General features: G+C 50.5%; 1 protein-coding gene across 2 annotated transcripts in view; it reads right to left on the bottom strand.

Moving 5' to 3' along the window:
- Nucleotides 1–256: 256 nt before the first annotated feature.
- The window catches only part of PUF60 (poly(U) binding splicing factor 60), an 82,218-nt gene continuing 63,545 nt past the window's right edge, over nt 257–18,929 (bottom strand). For both annotated transcript variants that reach the window (XM_068238203.1, XM_068238204.1), the window contains 7 exons: nt 15,290–15,451; nt 11,465–11,557; nt 11,173–11,386; nt 9,349–9,539; nt 5,761–5,896; nt 4,742–4,977; nt 257–667 (listed from right to left, as the gene is read on the bottom strand). In XM_068238203.1, the coding sequence (XP_068094304.1) occupies nt 368–667; nt 4,742–4,977; nt 5,761–5,896; nt 9,349–9,539; nt 11,173–11,386; nt 11,465–11,557; nt 15,290–15,451 (1,332 nt within the window). In that variant the 3' untranslated portion in view covers nt 257–367. The remainder of the gene's footprint in view (nt 668–4,741; nt 4,978–5,760; nt 5,897–9,348; nt 9,540–11,172; nt 11,387–11,464; nt 11,558–15,289; nt 15,452–18,929) is intronic.

Raw genomic sequence — 18,929 nt, 5'->3', positions numbered from 1 at the left:
GGGCCTCACTGCTAAACTTTGGAAGAGGTGAGTTCCCCACCCGCTGCCATCATTTCTGGAGGGGAAGCCAGGATCGCTGAAGGGGGGGGCCGAGGTGAGGGGGAAGGGAGTTGGGCCCCCTCCCCACACAGGCCCCCCCTGCACCTGCATCTCTCACAGGGATGATTGTTACACCCCTGGACGGGAGTCATATGGTCAGGCTGACTTCCTGCTATCGTTACTGGTCGCCATAACAGAAAAGCCTGCAGACATCGTATAAAAAACAAACGAAGGCTTTATTTTCCATGGATCTATTGTGAGGACAATCCACAATGATATAAAATAAACAGTACAAGGACACGGGGGAGGGGTAAAAGTCCGAGAGGCTTCATGCCGACAGATCGCTGTTATCAAACCTCTCCTGGTCATAAACTTCTGCCACTACTTTCCGTCCCGCAAACCAGCGGCCGTTCAACGCCTGGATAGCTTTATGCGTCTCGCTCGCCATAGAGAATTCCACAAATATCTTCACAATGATTTCCGCATCTTCCTCCTCCCCCTGCTTCTCCTGGTAAATAATAACCCGATTCACTGCTCCGAACTTGCCACATTCCTCCGTCACTTCCCCTTCAAGGTCATCATCGATGTCTCTGGGGTCAACCATATTGCGCAAGACCATAACTGTGGACTGTGAGGAGAGAAGAGAGACAGTCAGTGAGACTGAGGAGAGAGAGAGAGAGCGCAGAGACCTGGAGAGAGAAGAAACAGTCAGCGTCACGGAGAGAGGAGAGACAGAGGAGAGACTGTGGGGAGGCGAGAAAGTCAGTGTCACAGAGAGAGGAGAGACTGAGGAGAGACAGGAGAGACTGTGGGGAGAGAGGGGAGACTGTCAGTGTCACAGAGAGAGAGAGGAGAGAGAGGAGACTGTCAGTGTCACAGAGAGAGAGGAGAGACTGAGGAGAGACTGTGAGGAGAGAGGAGAGACTGTCAGTGTCACAGAGAGAGGAGAGACTGAGGAGAGACTGTGAGGAGAGACTGTCAGTGTCACAAAGAGAGGAGAGACTGAGGAGAGACAGGAGAGACTGTGGGGAGAGAGAGGAGACTGTCAGTGTCACAGAGAGAAAGAGACTGAGGAGAGACTGTGGGGAGGCGAGAAAATCAGTGTCACCGAGAGAGGAGAGACAGAAAGGAGAGACTGAGGAGAGACTGTGAGGAGAGAGGAGAGACTGTCAGTGTCACAGAGAAAGGAGAGACTGAAGAGAGACTGTGGAGAGAGGAGAGACTGTCAGTGTCACAGAGAAAGGAGAGACTGAGGAGAGACTGTGAGGAGAGAGGAGAGACCGTCAGTGTCACAGAGAGAGGAGAGACTGAGGAGAGACTGTGGGGAGAGAGGAGAGACTGTGGGGAGAGACTGAGGAGAGACTTTGGGGAGAGAGGAGAGACTGTCAGTGTCACAGAGAGAGGAGAGACAGGAGAGACTGTGGGGAGAGAGAGGAGACTGTCAGTGTCACAGAGAGAGAGGAGAGATTGTGGGGAGAGAGGAGACTGTCAGTGTCACAGAGAGAAAGAGACTGAGGAGAGACTGTGGGGAGGCGAGAAAATCAGTGTCACCGAGAGAGGAGAGACAGAAAGGAGAGACTGAGGAGAGACTGTGAGGAGAGAGGAGAGACTGTCAGTGTCACAGAGAAAGGAGAGACTGAGGAGAGAGGAGAGACCGTCAGTGTCACAGAGAGAGGAGAGACTGAGGAGAGACCGTGGGGAGAGAGGAGAGACTGTGGGGAGAGACTGAGGAGAGACTTTGGGGAGAGAGGAGAGACTGTCAGTGTCACAGAGAGAGGAGAGACTGAGGAGAGACAGGAGAGACTGTGGGGAGAGAGGAGAGACTGTGGGGAGAGACTGTGGGGAGAGAGGAGAGACTGTCAGTGTCACAGAGAAAGGAGAGACTGAGGAGAGACTGTGGGGAGAGAGGAGAGACAGTCAGCGTCACTGTGAGAGGAGAGACTGTGGGGAGAAACTGAGGAGAGACTTTGGGGAGAGAGGAGAGACTGTCAGTGTCACAGAGAAAGGAGAGACTGAGGAGAGACTGTGGGGAGAGAGGAGAGACAGTCAGCGTCACCGTGAGAGGAGAGACTGTGGGGAGAGACTGAGGAGAGACTTTGGGGAGAGACTGTCAGTGTCACAGAGAGAGGAGAGACTGAGGAGAGACAGGAGAGACTGTGGGGAGAGAGGAGAGACTTTGGGGAGAGACTGAGGAGAGACTGTGGGGAGAGAGGAGAGACTGTCAGTGTCACAGAGAAAGGAGAGACTGAGGAGAGACAGGAGAGACTGTGGGGAGAGAGGAGAGACTGTGGGGAGAGACTTTGGGGAGAGACTGTGGGGAGAGACTTTGAGGAGAGACTGAGGAGAGACTTTGGGGAGAGACTGAGGAGAGACTGTCAGTGTCACAGATAGAGGAGAGACTGAGGAGAGACTGTCAGTGTCACAGAGAAAGGAGAGACTGAGGAGAGACAGGAGAGACTGAGGAGAGACTGAGGAGAGAGGAGAGACTGTCAGTGTCACAGAGAAAGGAGAGACTGAGGAGAGACAGGAGAGACTGTGGGGAGAGACTGAGGAGAGAGGAGAGACTGTCAGTGTCACAGAGAAAGGAGAGACTGAGGAGAGACAGGAGAGACTGTGGGGAGAGACTTTGGGGAGAGAGGAGAGACTGTCAGTGTCACAGAGAAAGGAGAGACTGTGGGGAGAGAGGAGAGACCGTCAGTGTCACAGAGAAAGGAGAGACTGAGGAGAGACAGGAGAGAGACTGAGGAGAGACTTTGGGGAGAGAGGAGAGACTGTCAGTGTCACAGAGAAAGGAGAGACTGAGGAGAGACAGGAGAGAGACTGAGGAGAGACTTTGGGGAGAGAGGAGAGACTGTCAGTGTCACAGAGAAAGGAGAGACTGAGGAGAGACAGGAGAGAGACTGAGGAGAGGCTTTGGGGAGAGAGGAGAGACTGTCAGTGTCACAGAGAAAGGAGAGACTGAGGAGAGCCAGGAGAGACTGTGGGGAGAGACTGAGAAGAGACTTTGGGGAGAGAGGAGAGACTGTCAGTGTCACAGAGAAAGGAGAGACTGAGGAGAGACAGGAGAGACTGTGAGGAGAGACTGAGGAGAGACTTTGGGGAGAGAGGAGAGACTGTCAGTGTCACAGAGAAAGGAGAGACTGTGGGGAGAGAGGAGAGACTGTGAGTGTCACAGAGAAAGGAGAGACTGAGGAGAGACAGGAGAGAGACTGAGGAGAGACTTTGGGGAGAGAGGAGAGACTGTCAGTGTCACAGAGAAAGGAGAGACTGAGGAGAGACAGGAGAGAGACTGAGGAGAGACTTTGGGGAGAGAGGAGAGACTGTCAGTGTCACAGAGAAAGGAGAGACTGAGGAGAGACAGGAGAGAGACTGAGGAGAGGCTTTGGGGAGAGAGGAGAGACTGTCAGTGTCACAGAGAAAGGAGAGACTGAGGAGAGACCGTGGGGAGAGAGGAGAGACTGTTCCTGGTGGAGAGAGAGAGGAGACATCACAGCAGTGAAATCTGCTGGGGAAATTGATTAGTGCTACATTAAAGGGATCCATAAAGAGAACCCGAGGTGGGTTTGAAGAATGCTATTAGGACACAGAGGCTGGTTCTGCTGCCTCTGTGTCTGTACTGTGCCCCCCCTGACCCACCTTGTCGCTAGCACGCCGTGTACTTTTGTGCTGCTTGTCGCCTCCTCTATAGAGCCGCTCCCCGCCTGTGTCCCTGTTTTCTGGGGGACAGCAGAGCGCAGGGGGGAGACTGGGGGGGGGGGGGGGGGCACAGTATAGTAACAGAGGCTGGAGATAGTATACAGAACCAGCCTCTGAGTCCTAATAGTGTTCTTCAAACCCACCTCGGGTTCTCTTTAAGTCAGCTGGGAAAAAAGGGTTTCACTTACCTGGGGCTTTTACCAGCCCCCCTATGCACGCTTAGCCACTCAAAGATGCTCCGGTTCCCTGCCGCGGATTAGTTTCATTATCGCTGACTCGGCAGGGCTGTGCAGCCCTGGCCATGAATATCTTTGCACGCATTTCCGTCCGCTATAGCGTCCTGCGCAGGCGAAAGCAAAACTAACCAGCGGCGGGGGACCGGAGCATTGGTGAGCGGCTACGCGAGCACAGGATGGCTGCAGGGGGCTGGTAGAAGACCCAGGTAAGAGAAACCCATTTTTTTTTCAGCTGACTTACGGATCCCTTTAAGTAGCCTTAAGTTTTTCCGCAGCCCCTCCTGTCCCAGGGTGGAAGTAACAGATCAGCAGCAGATTCCAAGTGACTGAAACAGCTGGGAAACTAATGTGGGACTCCAACTCCTGCTGCCCAGGAGATGTCATATAAACACAAACGCCCGATACCAGTGCTGAGACCCTAGCAACAGGGACAGCGTCAGCAACACAGAGCCAGTAGTAACCAATGTCACCGCAGGACGGAGGGCAGACACACACCTCAGAGCAGCGCCATGGACTATGAGGGCGCTATATCAATTAATAATCTGTATAAATATGTACAGCCTGGAACACCCCTTCAGTCTCACCACCTGCATGTGAGGGCCACTGATACTGAATATTATGGACAGATTGTGCAGGGCAGCTCTCATTGGCCAATTACAATGGAAGGTGTGTACCAGGCTCCACCCTATGAGATGCAGTCCTAGTGACAAGCCTGCAAATACAGAATATTCATGTAGTTACAGTCTTTCTCCCTGCAGAGCTATACTCACCTCCTGCTTGCGCATGAGTTTCTGCATGACCATGTGACGTGCGCTGCTGCCGGATATACTCATATGTTCCTGTTCACTCAGCATCTCCGGCCGCTCAGACTCTGGAGCCAACTCCTCCTCCTCCTTCTTCTCCTTCAGCTCCAGCTGAGCCAGAGCCGGGGGGCTGGAGAGGATGGGGTTTACCAGCCCCACCTGCGGCACGGTCACTGGCAGAGGCGGCCGCACCGGCGTCACTCCTGCACGGGAAACACAACGTTACTGGGAGGAGCTACAGCAATCATTCATTACAACATCACTTTATAGGGAAACCAACGTGTGAGCAGCTGGTGCGTCATTTAATGAAGGAAAGGAAAACTCGCTGACTAAATACTTACAACTCTATTCCTGTAACTACAGACAACCGAACAGCTGCATATAATTGGCATGATGTTTGCATACAATTGACATATTTGCATATAACTGACATGCTATCTGCATATAACTGACATGCTATCTGCATATAACTGGCATGCTATCTGCATATAACTGGCATGCTATCTGCATATAACTGGCATGCTATCTGCATATAACTGGCATGCTATCTGCATATAACTGGCATGCTATCTGCATATAACTGGCATGCTATCTGCATATAACTGGCATGCTATCTGCATATAACTGGCATGCTATCTGCATATAACTGACATGCTATCTGCATATAACTGACATGCTATCTGCATATAACTGGCATGCTATCTGCATATAACTGGCATGCTATCTGCATATAACTGGCATGCTATCTGCATATAACTGGCATGCTATCTGCATATAACTGACATGCTATCTACATATAACTGACATGCTATCTACATATAACTGACATGCTATCTGCATATAACTGACATGCTATCTGCATATAACCGACATGATATTTGCAATGTAGAAAACTTCTCTAGTAATGCTGTTATCTTAGACGGACGGTAAAGCCAGAGTCTACAGATAACAGAACAGGAAATGCACAGATCCGTCCCGGTACCCACCTGTGATAACGCCGGGGGCTTGTGCCGCCATTACCGCCTGTGGCAAGGCTCCCAGCGGCTGTGCCAGGGTTAATGCCGGGGTCACCAGACCGGGGGATGTCAGCGTGCCGAGGACCGCCGCTCCAGCCACCGCTTCCTGTACACACAAAGACGTGCATCAGTCACGGGATCTCTCGCTTGTAACAATTCACAGATTACTAGACCGTCTGCTTATTATGCTGGGCAGAGGACATTACAGTGGCTTTTACCCTGAAAGACTGTGTGTGGGCAGGCAGGGAATGTCTGACAATACTGACAGCCATAAATCAGCAGGGCTAATGCTTACTAGCTCAGTGCTGCCCTGCATCTTACAGCTTCCTGTAGGTATGGCAGTGTTCAGACTCCTCCCCCATTCACTAGAACGGTGGTGTAACTATTCCTGGTAGTCCCATTCATGAACACTAAGTCATGTGTGTATGTGCTGCCACCTAGTGTAAGTCTGTGGCCTAGCTCCTCGACATACAGCTCATTGGGCTTCATGAAGCTGGCTACAATCAGCACAAATAAAATATACATACAGTTTTTGAGATGGACTAAAGTTTTTTGATATATTCAAGTTTTTATAAACTTAGCACCAACCAAGCATGATGGAAGCTTTATTCGTGCTAATTGTAGGGGAGGCCAGCTTCATGGACACATTCCCTACACTGCAGAGTTCCCCAATCCTGTCCTCAAGGCCCACCAACAGTGCAGGTTTTGCAGGAAACCACAAGCATTTACAGGTGGGGTAATTAGTGTTGGAGCAGATCTGATTAACTACCTCTGTGGATTTCTATAAAACCTGCACTGTTGGTGGGCCTTGAAGACAGGGTTGGGGAACACTGCCCTACAGCCTAGATTCTCAACATGTGGTACATGTACTTCAGGGGTACTTCTGAGGGGTCCAGGGGGTACTCGCTCTTCATATTAAGTATAAACAATTTAGAGTTTAAAAAATATATATAAATCAAATCCTGTATAAAACACCACCACCAAATCAGTATTTTAGCTAATTAAATGCAATAGTAAACGCCTGAAAATGGTTCAGAAACAATGACCATGTACTGCTATGAAATATATGTGTGTCCAGGGACAAGAGAAGCCCTGGTCTAGAGGGGACGTGAATCCTAATAGGCTATAGTACATTCTCAAAATGAGCCACATATAAAACAAACATGTATTTATATCAAGGAATGTTCAGAAAACATGTATACACAGTTATGAGGCACTCCTGGCATACATACTTCTCAGGGGGTATGTGAGACAAGGTTACCCACAATAGGGTTATTTGGCCAACACAATCATTATTAATGGTGTACATGATATGATAAAGGTGAGAAGCTCTGCCCTATGGGGACCTCAGACTGACAGAAATAGGAATAAAGCTGCAGCCACATAAAGAGGCGGGGCCCGGCAGGGGCGGAGCATACACCTATTGGGCAGTAAGAGATGCAGGGTAGTAGGGAGTTAGTCAGCACTATTATGGCCATTTTTCTGATTTACAATTAGATGGATCTGAGGAGACCACTGGGGTGACTATGGCCATAACCAGACTCCCCTTCACCATTACCAGGCAGAGGGTAGGGGTCCTCTTTAAAGTCTCTGAGCTGATAACAGTGTTTACCGTGTCTCAAAAAAGGCATCGATCAATGAGGTAACATACTAACTGCATCCTCATTTTAGAATACTGGCATGGTACATGCCCATTAACAGTCATGTGTTTACTTATAGTGATAGCAGACTAGCTGCGGTGTGTGCTGATCCCTGCTAAATGCCACTTATTTCCACTGCTGGTAATATCTTCCTTGTGTGTCCTGCTTATCCCCTCTTACCAGAGTTTCCCCCAAAACAGGAGAGTGTCATATTCATTTTTGCACCAAAAGATGTGCTAGGGCTTATTTTCAGGGGATGTCATATATTTCTATGAACACTCAAGATCCTGTGCTGATTCTCTTCCTGTCTTTCCCACTATGCTGCCTCTTCCTCTGCTGGATCCTCCTCTTGTGTGCCCCTTGTACCTTTAGTGTCCCCCTCTGTACCCATGTTATCCTCTATCTGCTTTCCTCCTGTGTCCCCTCCTTTCCTGTGCAACACTGAAAGCACAACACTCCCTTCCTGTCCTGTGGAAGACTGAAGCTCAACACTCCCTTCCTGTCCTGTGGAAGACTGAAGCTCAACACTCCCTTCCTGTCCTGTGGAAGACTGAAGCTCAACACTCCCTTCCTGTCCTGTGGAAGACTGAAGCTCAACACTCACTGTCCTGTGTGAGACTGAAGCACAACACTCACTTTCCTGTGTGAGACTGAAGCACACCACTCCCTTTCCTGTGTGAGACTGAAGCACACCACTCCCTTTCCTGTGTGAGACTGAAGCACACCACTCCCTTTCCTGTGTGAGACTGAAGCACACCACTCCCTTTCCTGTGTGAGACTGAAGCACACCACTCCCTTTCCTGTGTGAGACTGAAGCACACCACTCCCTTTCCTGTGTGAGACTGAAGCACACCACTCCCTTTCCTGTGTGAGACTGAAGCACACCACTCCCTTTCCTGTGTGAGACTGAAGCACACCACTCCCTTTCCTGTGTGAGACTGAAGCACACCACTCCCTTTCCTGTGTGAGACTGAAGCACACCACTCCCTTTCCTGTGTGAGACTGAAGCACACCACTCCCTTTCCTGTGTGAGACTGAAGCACACCACTCCCTTTCCTGTGTGAGACTGAAGCACACCACTCCCTTTCCTGTGTGACACTGAAGCACACCACTCCCTTTCCTGTGGAAGACTGAAAGCACAACACTCCCTTCCTTTCCTGTGCAACACTGAAAGCACAACACTCCCTTTCCTGTGTGAGACTGAAGCACAACACTCCCTTTCCTGTGTGAGACTGAAGCACAACACTCTTTCCTGTGTGAGACTGAAGCACAACACTCCCATCCTGTGGAAGACTGAAAGCACAACACTCCCTTCCTTTCCTGTGCAACACTGAAAGCACAACACTCCCTTTCGGTCCTGTGGAAGACTGAAGCTCAACACTCCCCTCCTTTCCTGTGCGGTACTGTAACACAACACTCCCCTCCTTTCCTATGCAAGACTGAAGCACAACACTCACCTCCTTTCCTGTGCAAGTCTGGAGCACAACACTCACCACCTTTCTTGTGCAAGTCTGAAGCACAACACTCACCACCTTTCTTGTGCAAGTCTGAAGCACAAAACTCCCCTCCTTTCCTGTGCAAGACTGAAGCACAACACTACCCCTCCTTTCCTGTGCAAAGTATCAGGGGGCGAGGACATGGATCACACTACACCCACAGTTGTGGGAGGAGGGACAGGATAGATTAAGTGTAGAACCCCACACAGATCAGACAGCTGCACAAGAAGCAGAAAGGGGTGGCACTGCTCCACTGCACAGGGGTAAGGCCCAAAGATAGCAGTGGGGATAGGGGCACTTTTCATACAAACATTAGGTCTACCTCCATCTGACAAAAATCCCTACTTATTTACTTTGAGGCAAATTGGACCAAACTTAGTCCATATTTCAGGTAACACTCAGCAGGAAGCACTCATACTCACCTGAGCCGTGATCTTGGCAGTTGCAGCGGCAGCAGCAACTGCAGCAGCAGGAGGGAGACCTCCAGGGGTAGCGGGGGTGAGGAGAGGCATAGGCGGAGTAACAGCTTTCCCAACTCGAAGATACTGACCACCCAGATCAAATAGATTCATGGAGGAGACGGCATCTTGTGAGGACTGGGACTTCTCGTATTCTGTGAACAAAGACACTTCTCAGGACCACAAACCTCATGCCTGGATATGTATCTATAGCGAATGTATTAAGGCCAGAGAACCCCCACACACAACATCCAATTATTATCTGCAGAGAACTGACCGATTTTACTTACCACCTTCGTGTATGAGGGCCGACAGATTTTGAATAATAAAGCTGGGTACACATGATCAAAGATAAATCTGCAGATAATCTTTGTAAAGAAGTTCACAAAAGACCTCAAAAGATCCAGACAAAAGATATTTATTGTTCCGATGCAGCATGCGGTCCCATCTAACCTACTCCAGTTACCATCAGGGAATGGTCGCATCCGATGGCTTGAGAGGCTGCGAGCAAGCTGATGGTAAAGACCGGTTGCTGGATCACAAATGATGCGACGAAGCTTGCCAATCCTGTCTAATCTGCCACCATTACCATCAGGGAATAGTCGCATCCGATGGCTTGAAATACTGTAAACAGACTGGCGCCAAAGATTGGTCGCACCTCTGCCGACAATGTGACATCCACCCGCCAATCCCGTCTTACTAGGCCACTTGTTGCCATACAAGTCACATTCATTAGAGACTTCCGGAGGCCACTCCACTGTGAACTTCGCAAATATTTAAGAGGGTCCATACATGATACAATCTCGATTGTATGTAAAATCGATAGAATAAAATTATCAATTTCATGCTGGAAATTGATAGTAATGCTGCCACCAGTGTCCGGATGAAATGAGTGACGGACATACTACACCTAGCTACTCCTAAAAGGAAAAAATGGTTACTTCACAACCTAGCTAGCAAATCAACAATTTAAAATAAGAATTAGTTAGTGCGTCTCTTCTGAGGCAGAGATCTAAGCAAAAATCAGATAAGCAGAAACAGGTGCAAGTCCGAAACGATTAAATCATTTGTTTTATTATAAAACTGGTAAATATACCTGTCAGTCGGAACAGACTGGGTGGCCACTATATACAGAGGAGGAGCTTGCACATGCAATGCGAGGGGGCTATGGGAAACAGAAGGGGTGGCCACAATTTACAGAGGAGGGGCTTATGCATGCAATGGGAGGGACTATGGGACACAGAAGGGGTGGTCATTATATACAGAGAATATGTGTACACATGCAATGGGAGAAGACTATATACAGAGGAGGGGCTTGTGCATGCAATGGGAGGGACTATGGGACACAGAAGGGGTGGCCACTATACAGAGGAGGGGCTTGCACATGCAATGGGAGGGACTATGGGACACAGAAGGGTGGGCCACTACATACAGAGGAGGGGCTTGCACATGCAATGGGAGGGACTATGGGACACAGAAGGGGTGGTCATTATATACAGAGAATAGGTGTACACATGCAATGGGAGAAGACTATATACAGAGGAGGGGCTTGTGCATGCAATGGGAGGGACTATGGGACACAGAAGGGGTGGCCACTATACAGAGGAGGGGCTTGCACATGCAATGGGAGGGACTATGGGACACAGAAGGGTGGGCCACTACATACAGAGGAGGGGCTTGCACATGCAATGGGAGGGGACTATGGGACACAGAAAGGGTGGCCACAAGAAAGTTGGCCTAAGGGAGGAAGTTGTATAAATTCAGCCTTGGAAGGCCCAGTATTCTCACCTATAAAGCCATAGCCTTTGTGTTTGCCCGTTGTAGGGTCCCGTGCCAACATGCAAGACTTGATCTTTCCGAAGGCCTCAAATACGCTCTTTATATCTTCATCTGAGAGGTCTTGGTGGACTGAGGCCACGTAGATTCTGTTAAAAGAACGGGCCTCCTCTGCCAACTGGTCTATGATGGGCTGAGCTTGGCCAATATTGCTTGGTCTGCCCACCTGAAACAAGACAAGGGCAATGAGTGGTCTGAGAAGGTCACAAGTCAGGAAAATCCAGGACAAGGTATCAGGACTCACCTTAATGTTCCTCCCGCCCAACATGACCGAATTCATCTGTTCAAGAGCAAGCTGTGCCGCTTCCGGGACCTCGTATTCTACGAACGCAAAGCCCTGCGGGAGAGACCAGAGCTGATTACACAGCAGTGCCGATTATCAGACCCCAGCAAACACCCAGCTATGCCGATTATCAGATTCCTGCAAACACCCAGCTATGCCGATTATCAGACCCCAGCAAACACCCAGCTATGCCGGTTATCAGACTCCAGCAAACACCCAGCTATGCCGATTATCAGACTCCAGCAAACACCCAGCTATGCCGATTATCAGACCCCAGCAAACACCCACCTATGCCGGTTATCAGACTCCAGCAAACATCCAGCTATGCCGATTATCAGACTCCAGCAAACATCCAGCTATGCCGGTTATCAGACTCCAGCAAACACCCAGCTATGCCGGTTATCAGACTCCAGCAAACACCCAGCTATGCCGATTATCAGATTCCTGCAAACACCCAGCTATGCCGATTATCAGACCCCAGCAAACATCCAGCTATGCCGGTTATCAGATTCCTGCAAACACCCACCTATGCCGGTTATCAGACTCCAGCAAACACCCAGCTATGCCGATTATCAGATTCCTGCAAACACCCAGCTATGCCGATTATCAGACCCCAGCAAACACCCAGCTATGCCGATTATCAGACTCCAGCAAACATCCAGCTATGCCGATTATCAGACTCCAGCAAACACCCAGCTATGCCGATTATCAGACTCCAGCAAACATCCAGCTATGCCGATTATCAGACTCCAGCAAACACCCAGCTATGCCGGTTATCAGACTCCAGCAAACACCCAGCTATGCCGGTTATCAGACTCCAGCAAACATCCAGCTATGCCGATTATCAGACTCCAGCAAACACCCAGCTATGCCGGTTATCAGACTCCAGCAAACACCCAGCTATGCCGGTTATCAGACTCCAGCAAACATCCAGCTATGCCGATTATCGGACTCCAGCAAACACCCACCTATGCCGATTATCAGACTCCAGCAAACATCCAGCTATGCCGATTATCAGACTCCAGCAAACACCCAGCTATGCCGATTATCAGATTCCTGCAAACACCCAGCTATGCCGATTATCAGACCCCAGCAAACACCCAGCTATGCCGATTATCAGATTCCTGCAAACACCCAGCTATGCCGATTATCAGACCCCAGCAAACACCCAGCTATGCCGATTATCAGATTCCTGCAAACACCCAGCTATGCCGATTATCAGACCCCAGCAAACACCCAGCTATGCCGATTATCAGACCCCAGCAAACACCCAGCTATGCCGATTATCAGATTCCTGCAAACACCCAGCTATGCCGATTATCAGACCCCAGCAAACACCCAGCTATGCCGATTATCAGACCCCAGCAAACACCCAGCTATGCCGATTATCAGACTCCAGCAAACACCCAGCTATGCCGATTATCAGACCCCAGCAAACACCCAGCTATGCCGATTATCAGACCCCAGCAAACACCCAGCTATGCCGATTATCAGATTCCTGCAAACACCCAGCTATGCCGATTATCAGATTCCTGCAAACACCCAGCTATGCCGATTATCAGACCCCAGCAAACACCCAGCTATGCCGATTATCAGACTCCAGCAAACACCCAGCTATGCCGATTATCAGACCCCAGCAAACACCCAGCTATGCCGATTATCAGATTCCTGCAAACACCCAGCTATGCCGATTATCAGACCCCAGCAAACACCCAGCTATGCCGGTTATCAGACTCCAGCAAACATCCAGCTATGCCGATTATCAGACCCCAGCAAACACCCAGCTATGCCGATTATCAGACTCCAGCAAACACCCAGCTATGCCGATTATCAGACCCCAGCAAACACCCAGCTATGCCGGTTATCAGACTCCAGCAAACACCCAGCTATGCCGATTATCAGACTCCAGCAAACACCCAGCTATGCCGGTTATCAGACTCCAGCAAACACCCAGCTATGCCGATTATCAGACCCCAGCAAACACCCAGCTATGCCGATTATCAGATTCCTGCAAACACCCACCTATGCCGATTATCAGATTCCTGCAAACACCCACCTATGCCGATTATCAGACTCCAGCAAACACCCAGCTATGCCGGTTATCAGACTCCAGCAAACATCCAGCTATGCCGATTATCAGATTCCTGCAAACACCCACCTATGCCGATTATCAGATTCCTGCAAACACCCACCTATGCCGATTATCAGACTCCAGCAAACACCCAGCTATGCCGGTTATCAGACTCCAGCAAACATCCAGCTATGCCGATTATCAGATTCCTGCAAACACCCACCTATGCCGATTATCAGACTCCAGCAAACACCCAGCTATGCCGGTTATCAGACTCCAGCAAACATCCAGCTATGCCGATTATCAGATTCCTGCAAACACCCACCTATGCCGATTATCAGACTCCAGCAAACATCCAGCTATGCCGATTATCAGACTCCAGCAAACACCCACCTATGCCGATTATCAGACTCCAGCAAACACCCAGCTATGCCGATTATCAGACTCCAGCAAACATCCAGCTATGCCGATTATCAGACTCCAGCAAACACCCACCTATGCCGATTATCAGACTCCAGCAAACACCCAGCTATGCCGATTATCAGACTCCAGCAAACATCCAGCTATGCCGATTATCAGACCCCAGCAAACACCCAGCTATGCCGATTATCAGACTCCAGCAAACACCCAGCTATGCCGATTATCAGACTCCAGCAAACATCCAGCTATGCCGGTTATCAGACTCCAGCAAACATCCAGCTATGCCGGTTATCAGACTCCAGCAAACATCCAGCTATGCCGGTTATCAGACTCCAGCAAACATCCAGCTATGCCGGTTATCAGACTCCAGCAAACACCCAGCTATGCCGGTTATCAGACTCCAGCAAACACCCAGCTATGCCGGTTATCAGACTCCAGCAAACATCCAGCTATGCCGATTATCAGACTCCAGCAAACATCCAGCTATGCCGATTATCAGATTCCTGCAAACACCCACCTATGCCGATTATCAGACTCCAGCAAACACCCAGCTATGCCGGTTATCAGACTCCAGCAAACATCCAGCTATGCCGATTATCAGATTCCTGCAAACACCCACCTATGCCGATTATCAGACTCCAGCAAACATCCAGCTATGCCGATTATCAGACTCCAGCAAACACCCACCTATGCCGATTATCAGACTCCAGCAAACACCCAGCTATGCCGATTATCAGACTCCAGCAAACATCCAGCTATGCCGATTATCAGACTCCAGCAAACACCCACCTATGCCGATTATCAGACTCCAGCAAACACCCAGCTATGCCGATTATCAGACTCCAGCAAACATCCAGCTATGCCGATTATCAGACCCCAGCAAACACCCAGCTATGCCGATTATCAGACTCCAGCAAACACCCAGCTATGTCGATTATCAGACTCCAGCAAACATCCAGCTATGCCGGTTATCAGACTCCAGCAAACATCCAGCTATGCCGGTTATCAGACTCCAGCAAACATCCAGCTATGCCGATTATCAGACTCCAGCAAACATCCAGCTATGCCGGTTATCAGACTCCAGCAAACATCCAGCTATGCCGGTTATCAGACTCCAGCAAACATCCAGCTATGCCGATTATCAGACTCCAGCAAACACCCAGCTATGCCGATTATCGGACTCCAGCAAACACCCACCTATGCCGATGAATGTGGATGGACAGAGAATCGCAGCATTGGTTGGGGTGTAAACGCTACACCTCAGCGTTAAGAGTGGACAGATATGAAGTCCTCACCTTGTGTTTCATGGTAACCGAGTCCCAAGACATGTCTATGCTCTTGATTGGTCCAAACGGTGCGAAGGCTTGCCTGATTGTGTCCTCCCCCAGCTCATAGTAGATGGATCCGACATACACCCGGCACATTATGGCAAGAGCCCGCTGCCTCTGCGCTGCCATCTAGGGGAGGAAGAACAAAGAGGTCATAATGTCCGCCGTTTATCAATGTGTGCGACTCACGCAACAACAACAAGCACCGTATGTTACCTGACTGCACCTGCACTGCTCCTTTCCACCCCCCCAATCTACAGGACACCCCATTACCTGACCACCTGCCCACTCTGCCAGCCTCCAGCGGCCTTCTCCATATATATCGGCAGGACCCATTACCCAGAGGTCCTCCGCACACCATGACCTGCCCAGCCTCCAGCGGCCTTCTCCATATATAGCAGCAGGATTCATTACCCAGAGGTCCTCCACACACCATGACCTCACCACCTGCCCAGCCTCCAGCGGCCTTCTCCACCTCTCCATATATAACAGCAGGACCCATTACCCAGAGGTCCTCCGCACACCATGACAACCCCGGCTACACACACCCAATACCCAGCCTGAGAGAAAGGAAGATATGGAAGATCTCCACCCAACTGTCACCATCAAGTCCACAAATGGTTCCACCAGGAATCACTAAGCAGCTGGATGTATTCACCAGAGGGTAACCCCAGACTTCAGCCTCATCTGCAGGGTCGCGTCAGTTTGGGGGTTCTGCCGACCACGCACTGAGATTGTCTTTCAGTCAGAGGGGAGAAAAGTTAGATTGTTATGGATCACGTTTCGGCCCACAATCGTTCTGCTGAACTGTTGTCATTTTCCAACAGTTCTGATCGTTTTTCAGAGAAAGTCAAATCAATTAAGTTGATGCAAAGAAAATTAGCATTAGCTTGTATTACACAGCCAGTCAATACCCAATGGGGAGACTTACGCCGGGACGCACCATGCAATTTCCTGTCAGATGGACCGGTCGATATGATTATTTCTGACAGCTCCGATCAGATTTCTGATCATTTTTCTGATTGCTTTTCCAATCACTTCTATGCAAAATCAATCAGAAAAACAATCAAAATCAGATCGGACCTGTCGAAAACAATCGATTCAACCCGTCTGACAGGAAATTGCATGGTGTGTACTAGGCATTACACTTACCTCTCATCTTTGTGGAACAGGATTCCTACAAAGTACAGAGCACTCTTGTCACACGCCCCCTGCTGGCCAGCCAGCTTCAGCCTCCCAAGCAACTCTGGCCCACAGACAAGCCAATCCTGTGGATACAATCGTTGTGCCAGATAACTGTAATTGGGCTTACAGACAGACCAGGAGGGTTGAGCACACACATACAATGGCTACGCACAATTAACCAGTAAACTGCCACCAGCGATGCTATTCGGGAAAGAGGGAGCCGCCATCTAATCTGAGCTGGGGAAGAAAAGGTTAATACAACCTAACCTTTCTATTATTATGATTGATTTATAGAACGCTGGCCTCTTTCTAAGCAATAGAGATCTGGGTAACGGTCTCTTCTGAAGCAGGTGCATTCTGTGGTACTCAGAACAGGTCACACCCACAAAAAACGGTTTGTTGCTTCAGTGTTCTCCCCAGAATTTTTTTTCCAGCCGGGTGGCATGAAAAAGTAGCCGGTTGGGGTGCGAGGGGGAATGCAGGGCCAGTGCTTCTCTGCACAACTCTGCTTACAGCATAGGAGGAGGTGAGCCGGTGACGGCCGGGTGCTCACCAAAACTAGCCGGGTGAAGCTCCCGCCTAAAAGAGCCTGGGGAGAACACTGCGCTTATTAAAAAAGTGCAAATGGATTATTATAGAAAAAGAAATGTTATAACAAAATGTAGCAAACAGCATTAAAATAAAAGCGGAGAAAAATGAGGAAAATGTACGAGAGCGCGTCTGGGCATGCGCTAAGAAGTGCGACTCCGGCCGTGTACCGGTCAGTCCAGGGGGGAGACGGCGAGGGACCAAGTGGCCTCAAGGGGGCTGGAGGAAGCCCCAGGAAAGTATAAATTCTGAGACCCGTTTAGTCTCAGGTTTCCTTTAAGTTCCAGTAAGCGTCAATCCTGTTTTTGTGGCAATCAAAGCGAAACCGTCCATGAATTTACAAGTTCTAGCTGAGGCTCCGTTCACATTAGCGCTTTTTGCGGATCAGAAGCGGAATGTATACTGTACAAACGGAACGGATGTGAATGGATCCAATGTTAACCTATGGATCCATTGACATGCGCCCGTTGGTACGGATACGTTCCGGTCCACGGATCTAAAAATTGCTGCAGGCCCTAATGTTCCGGACCGTTCTGCCCAGAGGAACGGATCCAGACAAAAATGCTGCAGCATTGGGGGTAATGGGAAACTCAACCTTTCTTCACACTAGTGACACGCGGGGGATGGGGCATGGGCGACGCGATCCTGAGCGACGGGAGGGTGAGGGAGGGTGCAGCAGCCGGGCGGGAGGGTGAGGGAGGGTGCAGCAGCCGGGCGGGAGGGTGAGGGAGGGTTCATACATACCTAATTTTCAGTAGCAGCCGGCGGGAGAGGCTTCCGTCGTCTTCCGCTGTGCCTAGTCACATGACGCGCTGTGTAGTCACAGCGGAAGAAGTGGGAGCCCCTACCGCCGGCTGCTACGGAAAATTAGGTATGTATTTGCTGAGTGAAAACGGATCCGATCAATCATTGATCAGATCCGTTTTCACTATGTGAACCCGGGCCACGGACTGAGCCATCCGCATCGGTGAAGTAGAGACCAGATCCGCTCACCGGATGCTTTTGGGTCAGAATGCTAATGTGAAACGGGCCTTAAAGTGCACCTGAGGTGAAAAACTGATGAGATAAACAACTGTATTTATCTTCCTACTCTTAAAATTATTTTTTTTTAAAGACTACTGTAAGGAGTAGGAGAGAAAAAAAAGAAAGAAAAAAAAGAGTTGAACTTACCCGGGGCTTCTAATGGTCCCCCGCAGACATCCTGTGCCCGCGCAGCCACTCACCGATGCTCCACCCCCCGCAGACATCCTGTGCCCGCGCAGCCACTCACCGATGCTCCGCCCCCCGCAGACATCCTATGCCCGCGCAGCCGCTTACTGATGCTCCGCCCCCCCACAGACATCCTGTGCCCGCGCAGCCACTCACCGATGCTCCGCCCCCCGCAGACATCCTATGCCCGCGCAGCCACTCACCGATGCTCCACCCCCCGCAGACATCCTGTGCCCGCGCAGCCACTCACCGATGCTCCGCCCCCCGCAGACATCCTATGCCCGCGCAGCCGCTTACTGATGCTCCGCCCCCCCACAGACATCCTGTGCCCGCGCAGCCACTCACCGATGCTCCGCCCCCCGCAGACATCCTGTGCCCGTGCAGCCACTCACCGATGCTCCGCCCCCCGCAGACATCCTGTGCCCGTGCAGCCACTCACCGATGCTCGGCCCCCCGCAGACATCCTGTGCCCGCGCAGCCACTCACCGATGCTCCGCCCCCCGCAGACATCCTGTGCCCGTGCAGCCACTCACCGATGCTCAGCCCCCCGCAGACATCCTGTGCCCGCGCAGCCACTCACCGATGCTCCGCCCCCCGCAGACATCCTGTGCCCGTGCAGCCACTC

This window comes from Hyperolius riggenbachi, chromosome 5 (genome assembly GCF_040937935.1).
Source record: "Hyperolius riggenbachi isolate aHypRig1 chromosome 5, aHypRig1.pri, whole genome shotgun sequence".
NCBI classification, from domain to species: Eukaryota; Metazoa; Chordata; class Amphibia; order Anura; family Hyperoliidae; genus Hyperolius; species Hyperolius riggenbachi.
This window is presented reverse-complemented; position numbering and strand designations above follow the sequence as displayed.